The sequence below is a fragment of the Hyla sarda genome, chromosome 10 (assembly GCF_029499605.1).
Source record: "Hyla sarda isolate aHylSar1 chromosome 10, aHylSar1.hap1, whole genome shotgun sequence".
NCBI lineage: Eukaryota > Metazoa > Chordata > Amphibia > Anura > Hylidae > Hyla > Hyla sarda.
Window position 1 is genome coordinate 20,232,947 of NC_079198.1, and position 22,692 is coordinate 20,255,638.

The following is a 22,692-nucleotide window of genomic DNA, read 5'->3' on the forward strand; positions in this document are numbered from 1 at the left end:
ACCACTTTAAATATCTTTTTTTTTTCCAGCGGCCAGACTCCCGTGATCTATAACTTATCCCCTATCCTTTGGATAGGGGATAAGTTATGTTTTACTACAGAACTCCTTTAACTACGTATCCCCTATCCCCTCGCACTAAACTCGCACATTTCCAGCTCTCCCATTAGAGATACATGGAGGGGTGATTTCGACCTGTGGATAGGGGATAAGTAGTTAAGTACCAGAGTTCCCTTTTAACCCTTCCGAATAGTGACAAGATGATAATTGGGCTCTTACTGCTGTTATTGAGCTCCGGAGAGTCCACTACATGGCACACAGCTATTTCTCATTCTCTCCATTTAAGGAGGTGGTAGCAGAGCTGGGTTGTTTGCCAACAGTACTCACACCTGGACTTCCTTACCCTTCCTCCTCTGGCCATTCACAGGAGAGCACCTGCCCACAAGCCCTCCTCCTCTCTGCTATGCTCTGAGAAAAAGAGACTCAACCGACTGGCCCTGTGCCAGGAGATTATTCTCAGTACAGCAGTATAAATTGCATATGGGGAGAAGGAGGTTATTAATGCATTGGCTTTTCAAGGTGCTATGTGAGCAGAAAGGAAACAGACAGTAGAGAGGATCAAAACAAGGAAAGGGTAACATCATAAAAGCAGCCCCGGTCTCCACAGTGAATTGCAGGTGATAATGTTGGTGACAAAACAGTAGCAGAGTGGATCACAGGAAGGTTACATCATAAAAGTAGGCTTGGTGTAGGCAGTGAACTGTTGCAGTTAATGATGATGATAAAGGGGGGATTACATTCAGGAGGCAGTCCTGTGCACATAGTAAGAATACAAGTATTTCTACAAGGGACAGCTGCCCAGTATATTATGGGTCTATCTATCTATCTATCTATCTATCTCATATCTATCCATCCATCCATCTATTTCTATCTATCTTATACAAAAATATACAGTACAAACATGCTGTGTTTATATTTGAGGAGACCATGATCGGGTCTGGACCACTGGCACCCACCGTTCATTGGGACTACTTGTAGTGCTGCTATACATTTTGTTTTCTACCTATCTATCTATCTGTCTATCTATCTGTCCTACTAGTATTTATTTCATTCATTATTTAGGAAAGGCAGCCAAGATCCTCACAGAAAGTGTGAAATCAATAATACAGCTATTGAAATTGTTAGTTTTTGGTGGAATCAATGGGATTTATTAATGGCCTTTTCCCAACACAGATGGACGGAGGTCAGAGGTCAGTAAAAGCCTGTGTGTGACCATAATATTGACATACTTTGTACGTGACATAATATACATTACTGTCAGAACTGTTGTCCCTCATTTATCCTGTGCTGCCCTGATCTATGGGCCTGTAATTAGAATGGTCAGGTTGTAAAATATCTAATTGACGTAATGGATCACATCATGGTAAAACATTTAAAGGGTTTGTCCACGTAGAACAAGACTTTTTGGTTAGATAGGTCCCCTGCTGATAAGCTGATCACAAGATTTTGCATGGCTGGATCTGTCAAGGATGGTTGCGGAAGAGGCCTTAAAATGTGCGTGACTGCTGCTGTGTAATGCTGAGAGTCGACATAAAGATATATACACCAGACAAAATGTTGGTATAAAGCTCTTTCTCAGCAAGAAAACTCAGAGTTCCCAAGTGTTATGTGAGAGTTCTCCGAGAGAGTTCTGCTTTATTTTACAGAAGCCCATTAGTTTTTACATTTGACTGAAAAAGGGAGGTTAGTTATGATGTCAAAATCATCATCTTACATTTTGATTGGTTAGTTGAGCTTTATCTCTGTATATATTAGCATATTTAAGCATTTATTTATTTCTTGGCCAAAGTTTACTTATGTGGCTCTTTCACTCAGAACTGGAACTAGAGTAGGTAACAAATATCTTCTTCAGCATTAGAAATGGCATATAAATATATAAGTATTAATATATATTGATCGGCAGTCAGAATCATTGAATCAGAGAATCAACTTATCATATCTTCTACACGATCAACTGTAGACTCTTGATCTGGAAGAGCTGAGTCCCCATGTAGTGACACCAAATTAAGATGATCATTGGTAAATTTCAGACAGGCCTGTACATTTGCTTTATAGGGCAAAGGAAGCTTGCAGGGGCTGCAGGATTTCAGTCCTCCACGGTGTAGAGTGTTACCGATTGTTTTCTTGGTGACTATGGTCCCAGCTGCCTTGGGATCATTGACAAGATCCTCTTGTGTAGTTCTGGGATGATTCCTCACTGTTCTCATGATCATTTAAAGGGGCACACCACTGCCTCAGTGTTTGGAATGGGTGCAGGCGGCGGGGGTCATGATGTCACACCATGCCCCCTCAATGCAAATCTATGGGAGGGGGCATGGCTACTGCTGTGACATCACAAGTTAACCCCCGCTGCCCGCACCCAGCATTCTAAATGAATGCCGGGTGCTGCACAGAGATTGCGGGGGTCCCAGCGGCGGGACCCCCGCGATCAGACATCTTTCCCCTATCCTTTGGATAGGAAATAAGATGTCTCATGGTGGAGAGTTTGGAATCAGATTGATTGCTTCTGTGGACAGGTGTCTTTTATACTGGTAACAAGCTGAGATAAGTAGCACTCCCTTTAAGAGAGTGCTCCTTATCTCAGCTCGTTATCTGTATGAAAGTCACCTGAGAGCCAGAAATCTTGGTGATTGATAGGAAATCAAATACATAAAATGGATAATAAGTATCATGAAGAAAAGCTTATCCCCTATCTGAAGGATAGGGGATAAGTTTTAAATTGTGGGGGGTCCGAGCGCTGGGGCCCCCTGCAATCTCCTGTTTGGAGTCCCGGTTCTCCAGCACAGGAGCGCGCCATGACCCCTGCCCCAAGCGGAGTCCGCCCCATCCCCTCCATAAAGCTCTATGGAAGAGCCGAAGATTGCCAAACAGCTCTCCCATAGAGCTTTATGGAGGGCGCGTGGTGGCCTCCGCTTCGGGCAGGGGTCATGACGCGCTCCTGTGCTGGAGAATTGGGGATCACAGGGGGCCCCAGCACTCAAACCATAAGACTTATCCTTTAAATCTCTACCTGATGTACTGCAAAGTAGTGTTGAGCGTGAATATTCGCAATTAGAATATTTATCACAAATTTGGCGTTTTTGAATATGGCGAATATAGCGCTATATATTCGCAATTACGAATATTTGTAATTTATATTTTTTTCCCCACAGAACACATCACAGTGATCTCATCCCTCCAGCATATTCGCATATTCCTTCTTTTAGCTTGTGGGCCAATGAGAATGATGCAAATACACTTGTCAGAGGTTATCAACATCCCTAGCAACTAATAGTAAAGTTGCCCACTCCTTCAATATGTTTTCTTCCTCGAATACGTGAATACGCGCATTTGTGATTACGCGAATAAGCAGCAATTACACGAATACACAACGAATATAACAAATAAGTGAAATATGCAAATATAAGACGAATATTCGTCCATATATCTGCAAAATATTGGGAATTCGAATATGGCCAAAGCTGCTCATCACTACTGCAGGGATCTTACTATCAGATCCAATAGTTGGAAATCTACACTGTACCGTGCAAAATATTTTAAATAAATGTAACCCTGCCCACCTCAGTAAAGAGGTTCTTAGTCACCGGTCTCTGTATAGATCCCGCAGTCTACAATCTATGGGTCTACTTAACCAGGGTAATGATTTTCCGTTCACTGTTTAGATTTGCATATGCCCTGAACATTGACTTTGTTGTACGTTCACTCTAAATGGCTACATATGACCAAGACTAATACCATTCCGTGGTTGTCGTAATCCATCATGCTGTGCGCTACAGTGTAAACCCCAAAGAGTCGTCATTTAAGGTGAGACTCCAGGACAACACAATGCCACCTGCACAACATGACAACATTACTGCCAAGGGATACAAAGCTGCAAATGTAAAAAAAAATCTTGATAGCGGCTCAAGGTAAAAGAAATTCTGGTTGTCAGACAATCTGTCCTTAGCAACAAGACAAAAATGTCTCGGCCATTTAGGTTAAAGCTGAATCTAACCATGTCTTCTCTTATTTCTGCCCAGGATATTACCATTAGATAGATAGATATTAGATTAGTGTTGAGCAGCATAGGCCATATTCGACAAATATTAGACAAATATTCGTCATATATTCGCTAAATTTGCATATTTGCAATATTCGCGTTTTATTTTTACATATGCGAAAATTCGCGTATGCAAAAATTAGCATATACAAAAATTTGCATATGAGAATATTCGCACGCCAGTCTCACACAGTAGTATTAGAGCCTTCTTTACACCACACAAGCTGGAAGCAGAGAGGGATGATCACTGTGATGTGTACTGTGAAAAAAAAATTTATGTAATTATTATGTAAATTATGTAATTATGAATATATAGTGCTATATTCGCAAATAAAATTCGCATTGCAAATATTCGCTAGCAACACTATATTAGATAGATAGATATGAGATAGATAGATAGATGGATATGAAATAGATAGATAGATATGAGATAGATAGATATGAGATAGATAGATAGATATGCGCTAGATAGATGGATATGAAATAGATAGATAGATATTAGATAGATAGATAGATAGATATGAGATAGATATGAGATAGATAGATATGAGATAGATAGATGTGAGATATATAGGTAGATATAGATAGATGTGAGATAGATAGATAGATAGATATGAGATAGATAGATGTGAGATATATAGATAGATATGAGATAGATAGATATGAGATAGATGGATAGATATGAGATAGATAGATAGATAGATAGATATGAGATGGATATATATGAGATAGATGGATAGATATGAGATAGATAGATAGATAGATAGATAGATAGATGGATATGAGAGATAGATAGATGTGAGATAGATAGATAGATAGATATGAGATAGATAGATGATAGATAGATAGATAGATAGATAGATAGATGGATGGATATGAGAGATAGATAGATATGAGATAGATAGATAGATAGATAGATAGATATGAGATAGATATATAGATAGATAGATAGATGGATATGAGAGATAGATAGATGTGAGATAGATAGATATGAGATAGATGGATAGATATGAGATAGATAGATAGATATGAGATAGATAGATATGAGATAGATAGATAGATAGATAGATAGATAGATAGATATATATATATGAGGTAGATAGATAGATAGATAGATAGATAGATAGATAGATATGAGATGGATAGATAGATAGATGTGAGATAGATAGATATGAGAGAGATGGATAGATATGAGATAGATAGATAGATATGAGATGGATAGATATGAGATAGATAGATAGATATGAGATAGATAGATATGAGATAGATAGATAGATAGATAGATATGAGATAGATATATAGATGGATATGAGAGATAGATAGATAGATGTGAGATAGATAGATATGAGATAGATAGATAGATGTGAGATAGATAGATGTGAGATAGATAGATATGAGATAGATAGATATGAGATAGATGGATAGATAGGAGATAGATAGATAGATAGATATGAGATAGATAGATAGATAGATAGATAGATAGATAGATATGAGATAGATAGATAGATAGATAGATATGAGATAGATAGGTAGATGAGATTTATATTGACAAACTATTGCAATCTCTTAGGTTCTAATAAGATATACCATATATACTATAGGGAGATTAGTAATACAGGACAGTCTGTAGGATTTGCTAATAAAAAACAATTAGAAAACAGAATAAATCTGCAGATGAACTCTTGCATGGGGTGTTATGAAATCTTCTTGGAGAGAACATCATTAAATCCCTGGTAACAGAATTATTCCCACTGAGTTGTCTGTAGTTAATTGACACATTACAGCAGAACAGAGAAATTCAATAGAATCTTGATGGATCCGACATCCCATAACCTCCTGGGCTTTTCAATCCGAACACAATGTATGAGAAAGAGGAACATGTATGGGGGAGGGGCCCCTGTGCTCCGTACTGGACATGAGAGAAATTATAAGGGGGTCTTCGCTACAGTTCTGGATGGTAGGAAATGTTGATAGGGCGACCAATGTGGGGAAATGGAATATAAACATGCACCTATTTAAATAAAGGGGTAGTCGTAAGGGAAATTATTGTTAGACATATATTGGCCAATTCTGCTAATTTTAGCATAAAATTGGGCTACCATCTTATGTCTATGGGGGCCGTCCAACTCATCCCCAACATATGATGTCAGGTGAGAGAAGGATCAGAAATCGTATATTTCAATGGCACAATGCCTTTGTTTTGGAAGTTTAGTCGATGCCAAAGGGGTCTGATGGTTCCACCCCCCCACCCCCATTACAAACGCTTGAACATTTGACTACTGTAGAATTTGGGTGGCCCCATAACACAGTCAGTGGGCCCTGGGCTGGTTGCAGGATAAAGGGGTACTCCACTGCCCCAGTGACTGGAACATTTAGTTCTGAATGCTGGGTACTGGCTACGGGGGTCATGATGTCGCACCACGCCCCCTCAATGCAAGTCTATGGGAGGGGGCGTGACGGACGTCACGCCCCCTCCCATAGACTTGCATTGATGGGGTGTGACGTCACGACCCCCGCACCCAGTAGTCTACACTAAACGTTCCGGACGCTGGGGCAGTGGATACAGAAGTCATAGTAGGTGGCCCTCCTCTAGAGCATCCATATTACCTAACATTTACAGTAACTTTATACTAAGGAAGCCATTCCAATAACATTTCTACTAACATTCGAGAAGACATTTTACTACTGTAGAATTTGGGTGGCCCCATAACACAGTCAGTGGGGCCTGGGCTGGTTGCAGGTTAAAGGGGTACTCCACTGCCCCAGTGACTTGAACATTTAATTCTGAATGCTGGGTACGGGCTACGGGGGTCGTGATGTCGCACCACTCCCCCTCAATGCAAGTCTATGGGAGGGGGCGTGACGGACGTCACGCCCCCTCCCATAGACTTGCATTGAGGGGGTGTGACGTCACGACCCCCGCACCCAGTGTTCTGAACTAAAAGTTCCAGATGCTGAGGCAGTGGACTACCCCTTTAATGTGGGCCATAGGATGGGCCTCCTGTCTGTCAGGTCGAGGTGCATGCACATTCCTTTAGTGCTGCTTTTACTTAAAGGAGTACTCCGGTGCACACTTTTCTCATTTTATCCCGTCCGGGCTGAAAAATAAAAGAAAACAAACTTTCTCTTACCTGCCAACGAGCCCCCGGAGCTCCGGTACACTCCGGTACAGGTGTTCGGTCCCCGGGCTGTATTCTTCTTACTTCCTGTTAGCCCGGCACGTCACACGGAGCTTCAGCCTATCACCAGCCGCAGTGATGTCCCGCCTCGGCCGGTGATAGGCTGAAGCTCCGTGTGACGTGCCGGGCTAATGGGAAGTAAGAAGAATACAGCCCGGGGACCGAACACCTGTACCGGAGCTCCAGGGGCTCGTTGGCAGGTAAGAGAAAGTTTGTTTTCTTTTATTTTGCAGCCCGGACGGGATAAAATGAAAAAAGTGTGCGCCGGACTACTCCTTTAAAGGGGTACTCCACTGGAAAACATTATTTTTATTTTTTTCAATCAACTGATGCCAGAAAGTTAAACAGATTTGTAAATTACTTCTATTTAAAAATATTAACCCTATATGCTCCAGAGGAAGTTCTTTTCTTTTTGAATTTCCTTTCTGTCTGACCACAGTGCTCTCTGATGACACCTATGTCCGCTTCAGGAACTGTCCAGAGCAGGAGAAAAACCCCATAGCAAACCTCTCCTGCTCTGGACAGTTCCTGACATGGACAGAGGTGTCAGCAGAGAGCACTGTGATCAGACTGGAAAGAAATTCAAAAAGAAAAGAAGTTTATGTTGAGCACACAGCAGCTGATAAGTACTGGAAGGATTAAGACTTTTAAATAGAAGTCATTTACAAATACAAATATGTACGTACACAGATACACCCGTACATTGACACTAGATGCTAGCTGAGTAACACATTAGAGCCGTGTTTCCAAACCAGAGTGTCTCCAACTGTTGCAAAACTACAACTCCCAGCATGTCCGGACAGCCAACGGCTGTCCGGGCATGCTGGGAGTTGTAGTTTTGCAACAGCTGGAGGCACTCTGGTTGGGAAACATTGCAGTAGAGGCTACAGGATGACATCATCACCTATTAGATCGCTTCTTCTAGCTTACAAAATCACTGCCCTCACAGCTCTATCTGTATACTGCACCTGTCTCAAGGATCAGGATATTTAGAAGATATTAACCTCTTCTATGTTCATAGGAACACAGAAGGCAGATAAGAACCATTCGGCCCATCTAGTCTGTCCAATATTCTGAATACTATGAATAATCCCTGGCCCTATCTTACATGATGGATAGCCTTATGCTTATACCTATCTTATATGAAGGATAGCCTTATACCTATCCCTATCTTATATGAAGGATAGACTTATACCAATCTCTATCTTATATGAAGGATAGCCTTATACCTATCTCTATCTTATATGAAGGATAGCCTTATACCTATCTCTATCTTATATGAAGGATAGCCTTATACCTATCCCTATCTTATATGAAGGATAGCCTTATACCTATCCCTATCTTATATGAAGGATAGCTGTATACCTATCCCTATCTTATATGAAGGAGAGCCTTATGCCTATCCCATGCATGTTTAAACTCCTTCACTGTATTTGCAGCGACCACTTCTGCAGGAAGGCTATTCCATGCATCCACTACTCTCTCAGTAAAGTAATACTTCCTGATATCACTTTTAAACCTTTGCCCCTCTAATTTAAGTTCACACATTGTATTTCTTTTATTTTTGTTGTCTCTAAAAAAAAAAAACTCTATGAATTAGAAAAGGCATCGAAACTGCACATGATGTGAACTGACCTCAACTCATTCATGAGTCTATTGAGTTCACCAGTGATCAAACACCACACCATCACCCAGAGGATTCATGAGAAATGTAGGTAGCATTACAGAACCACTTCAGTGATGGGTTTATTTTCAATATGGAGCCTGTGTGTGGTATTACAACTTGGTTCTATTCACTTCAATGGAACTGAGCTGCAATACCACACCCAACCTGCAGACAAATGTGGCACAGTTTTTTGAGAAAATCAGTTCTCAATGCTAGATCACCCCTTTAAAGCCGGGCTCACATGCCAGAATATCTGCACTGAATTCTGCATGAAAATTTGTAGCCAATTCACTTCAATGGAATTCCTGCAGCGAGAATTCTGCTGCGTGAACGGGACAGTGGAATCCCATTGAAGTTTATTGGCTATAAATTCATGCAGAATTCAGTGCAGAAAGGCCACGTTCACATGGCAGAAATTCCACCCATTTGCATGAGTTTTGCACCTGCATTGATTTTCTGCAGAATTCCACATTTTTTTTAAACATTTGTAGAATCAGGTAGAGTTTACACATTGATTCCGCATTGATTCAGTGCAGAATTCTGCAGTTTTTAAAAAACATGAGGAATTGGTATAGAATTTGTGCAGAATCCGTTCAGAAATGTATGCAAGGATTTTGCATCTCAGTAAAAAGATAGATTTTATTTAATTGAAGAGTGGTAGTTTGTGCGGATTCCACCCGGAATCTGCATGCATTCCTTGCATATTCCGCAAAAATGTTCAGAAAGTCAGCTGCATTGAGTTCAATGGGATTCCGCAGCCGAAGTCCGGAAAATATAAGACCAGACTTATATTTTTCTAGACTGCGGAATGCCGAATTTCAGCAGCAGAATTCTGCATGCGGAAATTTTACTGTGTGAATGACCATGCGGAATCTCATTAAAGTTAATGGGCAATAAATTTAGGCAGAATTCCGCACAGAATTTCCACCGTGTGAATGCAGCCTGCATTATTCCGCAGCTCAGTAAAAAGATAGAGTTCATTTAATTGAACAGTCAAAGTTTGTGCGGATTCTCTGTGGAATCTGCATGAATTCCTCATGAATTCCGCAAAAATTCGAAGAAATCAAGCCTTGTTGACTTCAATGGGATTCTGCAGCCAGAAAAATATGAGACCAGATTTATATTTTTCTGGAACGTGGAAATCGAGATTTCCACATCAATCATTCTGCAGCAGAAATTCTGCTGTGTGAATGACATTGCGGAATCCCATTAAAGATAATGGGCAATAAATTTAGGCAGAATTCCGCACAAAATCCGTTCGGGATTTCAATCGTGTCAATGTGGCCTAATACTATCCCTTTCTCTCTCTCTGGCAGGGCACTGCCTGGCTTTGAGCATTGCCTCCTCCTGCAGGATATATAATATACATCTGCAGTTCCACGTTGCAGCAGCGGAGACTGGTTACGGGAGGCATGTACATAGCAGTCAGTATGACAGATCGTTGTGGCTTCCAATAAAGGCTATTTTGATTAGAGAATTGATTAGACTGCGGACGGTTAAGAGGATGGAGTTAATAGAGGGAGAAGATAAGATTGTTCACCCGGGAAGTGGAGATCTTTGTGCTCTGACTCAGAATTACCTTAAAGGGGCATTCCAGGAAAAAACTTTCATTTTTATATATATATATATATATATATATATATATATATATATATATATATATATATCAACTGGCTCCAGAAAGTTAAACAGATTTGTAAATTACTTCTATTAAAAAAATCTTAATCCTTCCAATAATTATCAGCTGCTGAAGTTGAGTTGTTCTTTTCTGTCTGGCAACAGTGCTCTCTGCTGACATCTCTGCTTGTCTCGGGGTTTGCTATGGGGATTTGCTTATACTCTGGACAGTTCCCGAGACAGGTGTCATCAGAGAGCACTTATACAGAAAAGAACAACTCAACTTCAGCAGCTCATAAGTACTGAAAGGATTAAGATTTTTTAATAGAAGTCATTTACCAATCTGTTTAACTTTCTGGAGCCAGTGAATATATATATAAAAAAGTTTTTTTTCCCCCCTGGATAACCCCTTTAACCCCTTAAGGACCCAGGACGTCAGGGGACGTCCTGACACCCTGGGCTTTAAGGACCCAGGACGTCCTGTGACGTCCTGGCGTATTCCGGTCCCTGCCGCGCGCCGGGCAGAGATCAGAACGGCATGTCTGCTGATATCCTTCAGCAGGCATGCCGTGCAAATGCTGAGGGGGGTCCCGGGATCCCCACTTGTCAGCGATCGCCGGAGATCGCTTGCGAAATCACGCAATCGATCTTCGGCGATTCGGGTCATTCGGGTCACTTGTGACCCGATGACCCAGAAATAAATGGTGATCGGCGGTGTACAATTCACCGCCAATCACCTGCCGTTGCTGTCACCGCCCCAGCAACGCTGCTATTGGCTGGCGGTCGTCCAGCCAATAGCAGAGCGGCAGAGGAGGGGTTAACGGCTCCTTCCCGCTGCTGCACCCGCTCTCTTCGTTCAGTCAGCGGGTGCAGCAGTGAGAAGAAGCAGTGGATCCCCCCTCAGAGCTCCGGAGCCCCCTCAGGGGCCTTAGAAAAGGGACAGCGGTTTGCAGAGAAAGGTAGGAGTAAATCAGTTAAAAAAAGTTAAAAAAAAGTTTTAAAAAAAAAGTTAAAAAAAATTTAAAAAGTAACCCCCCTCTCCGACCCCCTAATAGGTCCCCAGGGTCCTATTAGGGTCTGATCCCTGACCCCAGGTCCTATTAGGGGTTCAGGCAGCTGCGTCCGCCATCCCCTTTTTTTTTTGGCCGCAGCTTTTTTTATTTTATTTTTTAATAAAAAAAAATCCCCCCCCCTGACCCCCTAGTAGGTCCCCCAGGGTCCTTTTAGGGTCTGATCCCTTACCCCGGGTCCTATTAGGGGTTCAGGGAACTGCGTTTGCCACCCCTTTTTTTTTTTTGGGCCGCAGTTTTTTTTTCCTATCACTGTAAAACTTTTTACACCAAGCACCACACAGTAAATACTTCCCTTTGAGAAGCTGGACAACCCCTTTAAAGGGGTACACCACTGGAAAAAAAAATCTTAATCAACTGGTGCCAGAAAGTTAAGCAGATTTTTTAACGATTTTATATGCTCCAGAGGAAGTTCTTTTCTTTTTGAATTTCCTTTCTGTCTGACCACAGTGCTCTCTGCTGATACATCTGTCCATTTTAGAAGCAAATCCCTATAGCAAACGTATCTTGCTCTGGACAGTTCCTGACATGGACAGAGGTGTCAGAAGAGAGCACTGTGGTCAGACAGAAAGGAAATTCAAAAAGAAAAGAACTTCCTGTGGATCATACAGCAACAGATAAGTACTGGAAGGATTAAGATTTTCTTTAATAGAAGTAATTTACAAATCTGTTTAACTTTCTGGTTTAACTTAAAGAGTACCCCTTTAAAAAAAAGATAAATCTAAAAAATAATATCTAGAAATATAAATATAATAATATAGCTATATTACGACAGATAAAATTTTATGTCATTTTTACACACAGTTCCCTTTCCTGTTGTCATGGTAACTTAGTCACGACCATTCTCACACAATACGTTGATTCTCACACGATACCTATTATAAACTTACGGAACTGGCTTCCAAGATGTCTCTCCAGATGGGCGTTTCTTCTGTAGGATTTGAGAAATCCAGCAAGTTATCCAACACCACCTGCCCAATGAGGTCATGTCGGGTGAACCTATCAAAGTCATAGATGCTGAAGTGTAACTTTCGGTTCTGGAGCTCATTGACGGGCACATTGAAATGGAATGTCTCATTAAAGATTGGGTTAAGAGTCTTGCGGTGAACTTTAGTCTGGAACTTTTTCTTTCGGTCAGGCAGTAGATACATCTTCACGTATGGATCCGAAAACCCATTGGCATCCTTTGCTGGTAGGTCTAGGGCCTTCAATATCTTTACAACCAGTTGCTCTGAGTTGTAGGCATAGCGTAGGATGAAGCTAATGCGTCCACAGCTGGTGGCCTCCTGCTTCTTCATCTCTGCGTCCGCTGACCGCTGCTTATATAACTCTGGCTTGATTTGACCAATGCTGGTGGCCTGCTCCGGTTTCTCATCCACGTGACCTGAAAAGTCAGGACTGGATAACTGCTGCGTCATTGGCCTGGGCAGCGTGTTGTATCTAGAAGATAAACAAATGGCAAACATTACTCCTTTTGCTTACCTGAGGAATTTTAATGTTCCTATAGAAACGTGGGCATTGCTTAAATGGGTACTCCGCCCCTACGCATCTTATCCCCTATCCAGAGGATAGGGAATAAGATATCTGATCGCGGGGGTCCCGCCGCTTGGGACCCCTGCAATCTCGGCTGCGGCACCACAGACATCCAGTGCATGGAGTTAACTTCGCTTTGTGCCGGCTGCCTGGCGATGTGGGGCAGAGGCTCGTGACATCACGGTCACAGCCTGCTCCTGATGTCATGGCCACGCCCCCCTCAATGCAAGTCTATGAGAGTGGGCGTGGCAGCCATCTCGCCCCCTCCTATAGACTTGCATTGAGGGGGCACATCTGTGACATCATGAGGGGGCGTGGCCGTGACATCACGAGCCTCCGGCGCTGCACCCGACGCACTAAATGAACACCTGGTGAAGCAGGGAGATCACGAGGGTCTCCAGTGGCGGGACCCCCGTATTCAGACATCTGATCTCCTATCCTTTGGATAGGGGATAAGATGTCTAGGGGTGGAGTACCCATTTAAAGTTCACAATTTTCTTTCTGAAGTCAGGAGCCACCCGAAAACACTGAACGTTTCTTTTAGTTTATGTTCACATTGCAGCTTTGACCAGAGCTATTACTCCAGTCAAAAAGTTGGACACCATATCGTAAACTCTGACAGACTTCCTTATAGGTCAACTGGATCTGTTCTTCCCTTGTGGTATCGATTGTGGCCTCAATTAGGAATGGAAGCCAGGACAGTAGTGTAAACAAAGCCATAAAGGGGTTATCCCAAGAATAGAAGTCATCCCCTAATCCCAGAATAGGGGACACCCGGCTAACCTTTGAGGGGCTGACCAGTGGGGTGTCCACCAATGACCAATGGAGGTTCAGCTGCACATATTCACTGTCTACAGGACTTCTAAATTAAGTTGATTTCTACTTGGGAATGTTCATAAGTCCAATAGAGATTGAATAGGGCTTTCACTGCCCCTCTATTTGGGACAATTGACTTCTGTTGTCGTGATTGGTTGGGGTCTCCGTGGTCGTTTAGATTTCATCATTAACAATGATGCATTTGACCAATGGGTTTACCTATAAAGTAATGAATATATTTTATTATATTACTATATAATAAATACAATTTAAAGCAGTTTTCCTTCGAACACATTTCATCTTCAGAAAAAATACTACATACTAAAATACTGACTTTCTGACTTCAGGCCAGGACAATGACGTTTGGTCCATGAACACGCAACAGTAGTGGCCTATCACTGATCACATAGGTGACATGTCATTCATAGTGACATCTACGTTTCGTCTGTCGCAGAACACGTCTACAATAATAGCTATTCACAAATTTTTTAGCCTTTATCACTGCAGCATTTACAGCCTTACATCTGTGGGCATCGGTCTACCCAAGAGAGGGGATGAATGCTTTTTATATAGGTTTTAGAAGGAGAAAATGGCCGTTGCTTATATGGTTAGTCAACGTTATTCCAAGACGTTATGGTCACCAAATAAAAAAAATTTAAAATAAGATATGTTTTTTATGTGGGGTTTCTCCAGGTCAGTGTTTCCCAACCAGTGTGCCTCCAGCTGCTGCAAAAATTACAACTTCCAGCATGCCCATATGCCTGCCATATCCATTGGATCTGCAGCTGCCCGAGAGCCAGTCGCAAAAATATAAGCCAGCTCTGAGCCGGCACTGTCACAAATCAGGATTAAAAGGGCACTGTTATTAAAAACAATTTTTGCTATTGCACTCCTTATGGTAAATAAAAAATCTTTCTAATGTACTTTGTTTAAAAAAAAATGAAGATTTCTATGTTTTATTTGTGTTTGAAAAAGCTAGGTGTCTCCAGAGCACATTTCTCCCCATCTCTTGCACAGACTTTGGACTCCTGCTGGCCTGGCAGAAGTCCAAAATCAGGAAATGCAGTCTGGAGTGCTGAGGGGAAGGGGGGGGGGGGGTGCAGCCTTAGCCAATCATAGCTCATCTCACACTGAACTGCTCTGGGCTGTGTGTAGCAGAGTGAGGGAGGAAGTTCTTCCCTGTATGACTTCAGATGATGTCACGCCTGCTGGGGAACGCCCCTTTCCAGTCTGTGAATCTGACTGAGACTGAGCAGAAAATACAGAGCAATATCAAGGTAGAAAACTAACAAATAATAAAGATAAAGGCAGGGGGTGGTTTATCCTGATGGGGGCAGTGAACTGGGAGGATTATAAAATTTAACAAGATCGTGACAGGTACTCTTTAAAGTCGTATGTGAAATAAGCGGGCCGTTGGCACGTCCCCTCCCTGCAAGTCACGCCCCTTTGGTGCGAGTGGCCTATTTTTTGAAAAAGTCATTGATTGCACAATATGTGTGACTTCTTTATAAAAAAAATTTAATAAAAAACACTACTCATGCAGCTTAGTAAATCTTCCCCAAAGGTTTGCAAAAGTATGCACACTGTTAAAAATAAGCAATTGTATAGGTGATTTGCATAAGTTAACACGTAACTGTGATATTACAGAAAAAAATAATGCTTATATTAGTTACTTGAAAATACCTACCCTGTTTCCCCGAAAATACACCCTACCCCGAAAATAAGCCCTAGCTGTATTATCGGGGTGGGATGCAATATAAGCGCTACCCCGAAAATAAGACCTAGGCCAGTGGTCTTCAACCTGCGGACCTCCAGATGTTGCAAAACTACAACTCCCAGCATGCTGGGAGTTGTAGTTTTGCAACATCTGGAGGTCCGCAGGTTGAAGATCACTGACCTAGGCAATGCCCGGGCTGCAAATATTAAAAAACGAACTTTAACTTACCTTCGTCCTCCGTTCCCCGTTGCTAAGGAACCGGCCTCACTGTCCTCCACTGCTCTTGCTACTTCCTGGTGTTGTGATGTCTCAGAGCCTTCAGCCTATCACCGGCCGCAGCGATGACCCGCCTCTGCCGATGATAGGCTGAGCGCATTGTCATGTAAGGAGTCGGCCGGCTTCTTACATGACAGTGGGCTCAGCCTATCATTGGCCGAGGCGGGACATCGCTGCGGCCGGTGATCGGCTGAAGGCTTTGTGACGTTCCCATCCCCAGGACCGCAGCAAGAACAGCGGAGGGACCATGAGGCCGGTTCCTTAGCAACGCAGGAACGGAGGACGAAGGTAAGTTAAAGTTCGTTTTTTAAATATTTGCAGCCCGGGCACAGGAATACAAAGTACAGCGCAGCGGCGGATAATTATTTGGAGGGGGGGGGGGGGAGAGAAGCAGCGCTCGCGGGTGACATACGATTAGTCCCCCGATGTGGGGTGCAGCACTGGGCTGATAAACCGGCAGGGGGGGATGTTGGGGGGCAGAGCTGCGCCCATCACATGATAATGATGGGGGGGAGTAAATACCATTAAATGTTGTTCAATGTACATACGGTACCGTAAATAAATAAGCCCTACCCTGGCTGGTGACTAAAATTAATATAAGACCCGGTCTTATTTTCGGAGAAACACGGTATTTAAGATATTCCATCTACAAAAAACTAAAAAATCTCCAACATTTTTTTTTCCTAGAGAAGAAAAAAAAAGTCTTTAGAAGGCCATGATATTCTCATCGCCGGGTGCCTGGTGTCTGCACCTCAACTTAATTTTAACATAAGATGCCCAGACCGGGCCGCCGGGCCGATAAGCACAGGTGACAGCTGTGATGTGAAGTAATCCGTCCTGACAGCGTCTCCCCTCACAGTGACAGATAAGTGGGAAAATCTCCGAGGGAGAACTCGCCGGCTCGATACGAGACTGTCAGATCAAAGGCCAGCATCGTTTTGCTGCCTCACCATGTTAAATGTGACTCATACTTTTGGTGCACAGACCCCCGGAATGCTAATAATACTAACAAACAAGGAGAGCGCCATTTAGTATTTCATTGCAGACAATTCAGATCCGACAGGGAGAGATTTGGGAATCGTTCAGAGGTAATTTGTTCAGATTTCACCGCTTTTTTTTATCTATGCAAATTTTATGGAACAAAATCTACCGAGGCACAAAAAATTGATTTATTGCATTTTTGAGAATAACTAACAAGTACTTCAGTTAGTAATGGACAAATTAAATTGCACGTTCATAGGCGCCGCCGCGTGAAACATCAGGGTTTTCTTTTGAAATAATAAAATATCAATGGATTTTTCATCTGAAAGGCTTAAAATTGTTGGAGACTAACAAATTGCTCCTTTTTTTAAGTTTTTGTTTTTGTTCATCAAAAACAGCCCCCGACCTTGTGTGTTATGGATGTATCTAGAATTTCAGCTCCCTTGACTTAAAGGGGTATTCCAGGAAATTTTTTGATTTGACTATGCTACAGGGGCTGTAAAGTTAGTGTAGTTCATAATATAGTGTCTGTACCTGTGTGTGACGGTTTTCTCACAATTCTTATGTGATTTTCACCCCAATATTTATTTTTACCAGCATACAAAATGACTGTTGTCTCGGATTTTTCCCAGCTTGCAATGCGGCCGAGATCTGACTCACTAGTCAGCTGATGACAGGGAGCCTGTATGCTTCAATGGGTGGAGGGATCGCTTGGTGAGAGAGAGATCAATCTGCAACTAATGTAACAGCTGTAGGCACCCTGATTGAAAACCACAGGTCTTTTGTTTCAATGGGTGGGGTGGCTGATGTGTGGGAGGGAGGAAAATGGCATTGTGGGATTTGTAGTCAAAAAAACATACGTCAAACAGGAAATACAAGTTCACAAAAAGCTAGCCACAGTGTTATGGTAATCTCACAACAGCCATTTAGCCCCAAGACAAGCGCAGATCCTTCCTAAGCATGTCCATTACTGTCTGCCAGGTATGTACTAAAATCACCTTATGGTGGATGACCCCTTTAAGGTGCCCATTTATTTTCAATTTCTCCATTTTCATTAGTGTTTGGTGTGGCTGAATAGTCATGTGTTGTCTATGGAGAGGGAAGGGGTAAACTACAGCCTGATTACTCTGGCATTGGCCTATCTCTCCAAGAACGAAAGGTTTGGGCGGTAACAATCCATCATGCCCGACAGATGGTGCCGGTGGAGAGACAGGAGACCGCCATACACCTTAAAGGGGTACTCTGCTGCTAGACATCTTATCCCCTATCTAAAGGATAGGGGATAAGATGTCTGATTGCAGGGGTCCCGCTGCTCGGTACCCCCATGATCTGCCGAGGCACCCATCAGAGGCCGTGGTCATGATGTCACGCCACGCCCCCTTCATTAATGTCTATGGGAGGGGGCGTGTCTGCCAACACGCCCCCTCCTATAGACATGAATGTAGGGGGTGTAGCTTGACGTCATGATCACGGCTTCCGGCTCTGAGCGTTCTGAACAAAATGTTCAGAGCACTGGAGCACCGGAGTATCACTTTAATCTTTCATTTTTTTATTATCTCTCCCGACTTCCTTGTAAACACAAGTGTGACTGAACTTTCATGTGTCGTCTATGAAGAAGGAAGGGGTAGGCCACAGCCTGACTACTCTGGCACCAGTTAATCTCTCCAAGAACAAAAGGGTCGGGTAATAACATTCCAGCACACCTGACAGACGACAGACGATGCCATACACCGTAATCTCTTCTTCATTATATCTCCCTGCCTTATAAACATGAATGTCCTGGCGCGGCTGAACGTTTATGGGTCGTCTATGAAAAGGGGAGGGGTAAGCAACAGCCTGACTCCTCTGTCACTGACTTATCTCTCCAACAACAAAAGGATCGGATGGCAACACTCCAGCAAACCCAACAGATGATGTCCGTAGGGAGTCAGGAGGCTGCCATATAACCTAGTCAACTGAACCCTCAACGACTGGTTTGGCCAACTTTGGTATAAGGCCTAGGTCTCCAAACGGTGGACCTCCTTCAATGGCTGTCTGGACATGCAAGGAGTTGTAGTTTTGCAATATTTGAAGATCCACAGTTTGGAGACCACTTGCATAAGATGTAGGGGCCGCTTATACATGCCAAAACCTACTACCTATACCTACTGATTTAAGCCCTTGGTATAACCTACTTGACCAAAACATTAGTGACACCTACTTATTCCAGTCATGGAGGAAACCTACTTTTTCGATATATAAGCGAATACTATTTATTTGGGCTGTTGGGAGAGTGTACTTTCCAAAGATGTTGGTAGAACCTACTTTCTCAGGACATTGCTGGCACTTACTTATTCAGGACAATGTGGGTACATACTTTTTAGGACAGATGGCACCTACTCGTCTTAGACATTAGGAGAGCATACTCATTTATGGTGAAACCTACTTGTTCAGGATATTGGTGGTACGTAATCCTTCATGACATTGAAGGAACATTGAGAGAATCTACTTGTTTTAGACATTGGTGGGACCAAGTTACTATGTACATTAGTGGCTCATTACTCATTTCGGAAATTGGTGGAACCAACTAGTTCAAAAACTTGGTAAAACCTAATTGTTCATTATGTTGCCAGAACCTACTCACAGCATTGGGGGTCGTACTTGTTTAGGACATTATTGGAAATTACTCTTCTGAGACATTGGAGGAACCTACCCATTTAAGACATTTATATAATCCATTCATTTAGGGGTTTGGTGGAACCTACTTGTTTAGGACATTGGTTGAACCTATTCATTCAGGACATGAATAAGGACTTATTGCCCAAAACATGTTATTCATCTACTAGGGGTGCATTTTTGCACCCCTAGTAGATGTTGCTGGATCCTAAAAATATTTATTTTAATGGGTTACAAATAAAAAAAAAAAGTTTTATCCAAGTATGTGCTGGCTGTGTAATTGCTGTTCTTATTCAGGACATTGTTGAAATCTGCCCCTGAAGGACACAGGTAGAACCTACTTTTTCAGGGCATCAGTAAAACCTATTCAGGGCATTGGTGGCACCTACCAACTCAACCCATGAGCGACATATCAAGGCCTTATGGGCAAACTCTGTAAAGGAGTACTCCGCTGCTCAGCGTTTGGAACAAACTGTTCTGAATGCTGGAGCCAGTGCCGGGAGCTCGTGATGTCATAGCCCCACCCCTCATGACGTCACGCCCTGCCCCCTCAATGCAAGTCTATGGTAGGGGGCGTGACAGCTGTCACGCCCCCTCCCATAGACTTGCATCAAGGGGGCGGGGCTATGATGTCACTTACTCCTGGCCCCGGCTCCAGCATTCAGAACAGTTTGTTCCAAATGCTGAGCAGCGGAGTACCCCTTTAAACTCGTAAGATTTAGAAAAACTGTTGAGACCATAAGATCCTGTAGTCGTGTTCCATAGCTGGGTGTACACACGGTGGAGGTCTACTGCCACTCTGGGTAATATATTTAAAATACTTACTTAGGGTGCGTTCCCACAGGGCGTAAACGCAACGTATTTGACGCTGCGCAAATTTTACGGAAGCAGCGGGAAATACGCTGCGTATCCCTTGCTCACTATACACACAGGGCTTTCTGGCGACAGCCCTATGTGTGTAGTGAGTTATGGAGGCGGGGCCATGTGCCGGCGTGACTGTGACGCGCGGCTCCGCCTCCAAAACTCACTACACACATAGGGCTGCCGCCGGAAAGCCCTGTGTGTATAGTGAGCAAGGGATACGCAGCGTATTTCCCGCTGCTGCCGTAAAATGTGCGCAGCGTCAAATACGCTGCGTATACGCCCTGTGGGAACGCACCCTAAATGAGTGGAATTTCACTTTAAAGGAAGATGCTTACGACACAATTCCCATGCAATTTAAACAGCAAGGATTTCAAAATCCTATTTGTTTCCTTTTCTAAGCTGAATGTATTACATATTTGTCCCAAAATGGCTATTAATATTTCAGCTCATTATGTTCTTGCAGAAATGAATATCTGACTGCCTGTCAACACTGAAATGTAATGAAAGACATTTGTATCTACTTTCTGGCAGTATTCATGTCTTGGAATGAATGTGTAATGGTGGAGTGTGCCGCTGATCGCATTGCTTTCTAATGAAACAGAACACCGAGGTAGTCAGAGTGGGGTTTTTTCGGACTTCAAAGGGATACTCCGGTGGAAATTTATTTTTATTTTTATTTAAATCAACTGGTGCCACAAAGATAAACTGATTAGTAAATTACTTCTATTTAAAAATCTTAATCCTTCCAGTACTTATCAGCTGCTGTATGCTCCACAGGAAGTTATATTTCTTTCAGGAGTTATTTTCTGTCTGACCACAGTGCTCTCTGCTGACACCTCTGTCCGTATCAGGAACTGTCTAGAGCAGGCAGGATAGATTTTCTATGGGGATTTGTAAATTACTTCTATTTAAAAATCTTAATCCTTCCAGTACTTATCAGCTGCTGTATGCTCCACAGGAAGTTGTATTTCTTTCTGGAGTTCTTTTCTGTCTGACCACAGAGCTCTCTGCTGACACCTCTGTCCGTATCAGGAACTGTCTAGAGCAGGCAGGATAGATTTTCTATGGGGATTTGTAAATTACTTCTATTTAAAAATCTTAATCCTTCCAGTACTTATCAGCTGCTGTATGCTCCACAGGAAGTTATATTTCTTTCTGGAGTTCTTTTCTGTCTGACCACAGTGCTCTCTGCTGACACCTCTGTCCATATCAGGAACTGTCTAGAGCAGGCAGGATAGATTTTCTATGGGGATTTGTAAATTACTTCTATTTAAAAATCTTAATCCTTCCAGTACTTATCAGCTGCTGTATGCTCCACAGGAAGTTATATTTCTTTCTGGAGTTCTTTTCTGTCTGACCCCAGTGCTCTCTGCTGACACCTCTGTCCGTATCAGGAACTGTCTAGAGCAGGCAGGATAGATTTTCTATGGGGATTTGCTTGTAATCTGGACAGTTCCTGACATGGACAGAAGTGTCAGCAGAGAGCACCGTGGTCAGACTGAAAAGAGAAATACAACTTCCTGTGGAGCATACAGCAGCTGAAAAGTACTGGAAGGATTAAGATTTTTTTTATAGAAGTAATTTACAAATCTGTTTAACTTTCTTGCACCAGTTGATTTAAAAAAAAAAATGTTCTCCACCGGAGTACCTTTTTAATACTGCTGATCTGTCAGCACCCCCACAATAATCAAATAGGGCTGAGGTGGTCACTGTGGACTGTTCATGGTTTATAGGGCACAGCTCCATTCATTTTGTAATAGTTGTGTCTGGTACTGCAGTCCTCTTCAGCTCCATCCCAAGCTGCAGTACCAAATACTAGAAAGTGTGTGGTACTGTGCCTGGTAAACAATGAAGAAGCTGTAAGGGTGCGTTCACACCTAGTAAATCAAGAGTAATTCCCGCTGAAAAATTTATGGGCGGAAAAAATTATAAATTTTCGCCCAAAATTTGTGCGCAATTCGTGGGCAATTTGCGCGGAATTGCGCGCGGAAATGGGGGAGAAAGAAGTGAAGTGTTTTTTCAGCCATTTCCGCGCAATTTTTTTTTTACCATTGACTTCTATTGATTTCTGATAGCCGATTCCGCTTGAAGAAATGGACATGCTCATTCTGCAAGCGGAACGGAATTCAGCGTCGGAATTCCGCTAGCAGAATTTCCGCAGTGTGAACCGGACAGCGGAAAAAACATTGAAGTCAATGGGCAGAGGAGATGAGCATTGATTT

General features: G+C 42.7%; 1 protein-coding gene across 5 annotated transcripts in view; it reads right to left on the reverse strand.

The window, feature by feature from the left end:
* Window positions 1-22,692, reverse strand: part of SYT3 (synaptotagmin 3) — a 223,479-nt gene that overhangs the window by 49,976 nt on the left and 150,811 nt on the right. For all 5 annotated transcript variants that reach the window (XM_056541858.1, XM_056541857.1, XM_056541860.1 and 2 more), the window contains one exon: window positions 12,519-13,068. In XM_056541858.1, coding sequence (XP_056397833.1) covers window positions 12,519-13,068 — 550 coding nt within the window. The remainder of the gene's footprint in view (window positions 1-12,518; window positions 13,069-22,692) is intronic.